General features: G+C 35.2%; 1 protein-coding gene across 1 annotated transcript; it reads right to left on the bottom strand.

Moving 5' to 3' along the window:
- Window positions 1-299: 299 nt before the first annotated feature.
- On the bottom strand, window positions 300-1,398 carry LOC131040548 (cytosolic sulfotransferase 17-like). The gene is made up of 3 exons (XM_059209845.1): window positions 1,179-1,398; window positions 896-1,062; window positions 300-380 (listed from the first exon to the last, which is right to left on the bottom strand). Exons 1-3 carry the CDS (start codon window positions 1,396-1,398, stop codon window positions 300-302), a joined length of 468 nt encoding a protein of 155 aa, XP_059065828.1.
- Between the last annotated feature and the right edge of the window lie 552 nt (window positions 1,399-1,950).

Raw genomic sequence — 1,950 nt, 5'->3', positions numbered from 1 at the left:
TAAATAATTCGAATGAAACAAATATATTAAAATATTGTTGATGGTTTTGAAACTATTTATAATAAAACTAAATTTAGAAATAGCATGGGTTATACATGACACAAGCAAATTCAAATACAACAATAATTTAATGTTTAAATTCCACACATCTAATGACCATTTTGTTTAGAACTCTCCTAAATAAGATTTTTACTGCCAAAGATGAAAGCCTGTAGAATTATACTTGGCATTCTTTGGTATGATACATAGATCAAGCTTTGTCGGAGTAAAAAACACAAAAGGCTAAATAATTATTGATTCTAAAATGACGTATTTGGACACTGCATAAAAACATGGACAAGCCGAGGAGACGGTGCACGAAGTTCGATGGGACTGTTTCTCTACATCAGAGTTCATACTTAAGAAACAGGCCTGCTTCTCGGAACTTGGTTTCCACTGCCTAAGAAATCCATACGGCTATTCATTTCAGGGGTGAAATGATTCTTCCAATCACCTACTTCACCTTTGCTTAAAAAAAAAAATGTATGGATTGTTTAAGGGAGAATTGGAACTGCTTAAATCACATACATTAAGCTTATATTTCAGGCTTAAAAGTGATTAATACTCACAGTTGACTCACATTTTCTAAACTTAATATGCTGTTTAATGTATTTGTCACACTAAGAAGACACTTCTAGACTTAAAAAAGTTAAACACTCAAAATTGACTAACATCCTCTAAACTTAATATATTACTTAGTATGTGATTTAAGACTGACCCAAAAAATCTGCCTTCATATCTTCAAAAATCAAAAAAATATATTACTCTGATTCCTACTGGCATTCCAAAAGCTCAAAACATGATCAACAAATGGACCATAGCGAGAGACACCATTACAGAATGAATCAAAGAATACCTCCTTGGAAGCTAGAGATGTCGTTTCAACATTTAAGATATTTTGCAATGCAGGCAAGAACTTCCAGTGGGAAACGAAAGTGTCCTTGGGATTTCGAGCAATATAAATGATTCGGCACCCCATAGACGTGAGTTGAGATGGAAGAGCAGAGATGGGTGCTAAGGCACCTTGGAGAGGGCATTTATTACAGTGGTAGTATTAGGCATTCCTCCTGAACTGTAGCCTTTTCCTATGTTAAGATTAAAGTCATGGACATTCCTTCCCTACAAAACGTGGCTCTTACTTTCACTCACGATGCTGGCTACGATAGCTTTCAGCCAGGTGGTCCCCGTCTTCATTCCAGAGCACAAAAACACATCGTCCTCCCGTGCTTTGAATTGGGAGTACATATTCATCACTCCATCCAGAATTATGTCGTCATAGAAGAAACCATCATGTTCAACAAGTTCAATTCCATATGGACTTTCTCTTCTTCCACCAAATGAACTCAGGGCTGTTGACATATTCAAACAAAGGGTGGGGAATCTATGAAGGGGTAACTAGGTAAGAGTCCTTATAACAAAGAGGAGCTCATGTCTCTTATTATAAAGATAAGCATCGATCTCTTAATACAAAGCTACAAACACTATTCATGAAAGCCACGTTCAATAATTGAGGAGATTTTAACGTCGGATTTCTTGTCAAATCATATTTAGGTTGTAAAATTCGGCCAATTGGGTTGGTTGAAAGACCGCAATTGCGCATGCTAACAATTATTGGCTAGAAATCCTTAAAATAACGGACACATTTTTGCTAAAAATCCTTTCAATAAGGGACACATTTTGTATAATATTAAATGCATTATTTCCCCATCCCGTCACATGGCAATGTTGTATGCAAACAATTCAGTCACTTCATCGATCCATAATCTTATTTGAGATTTGATGAAAGGACATTTTAATTTGCACTACCAAATTATATGTTTTGTCATTTTATCTCATGAAAAGCACCTTACAGAGGCTATCCATTATGAGCTAGAAAATATTATTAAAATGTTAAGGGATGAATCACAATTT

The sequence above is a fragment of the Cryptomeria japonica genome, chromosome 1 (assembly GCF_030272615.1).
Source record: "Cryptomeria japonica chromosome 1, Sugi_1.0, whole genome shotgun sequence".
NCBI classification, from domain to species: domain Eukaryota; kingdom Viridiplantae; phylum Streptophyta; class Pinopsida; order Cupressales; family Cupressaceae; genus Cryptomeria; species Cryptomeria japonica.
The sequence above is the reverse complement of the archived record's forward strand: the minus strand, read 5'-3'. Positions and strand labels throughout refer to the sequence as shown.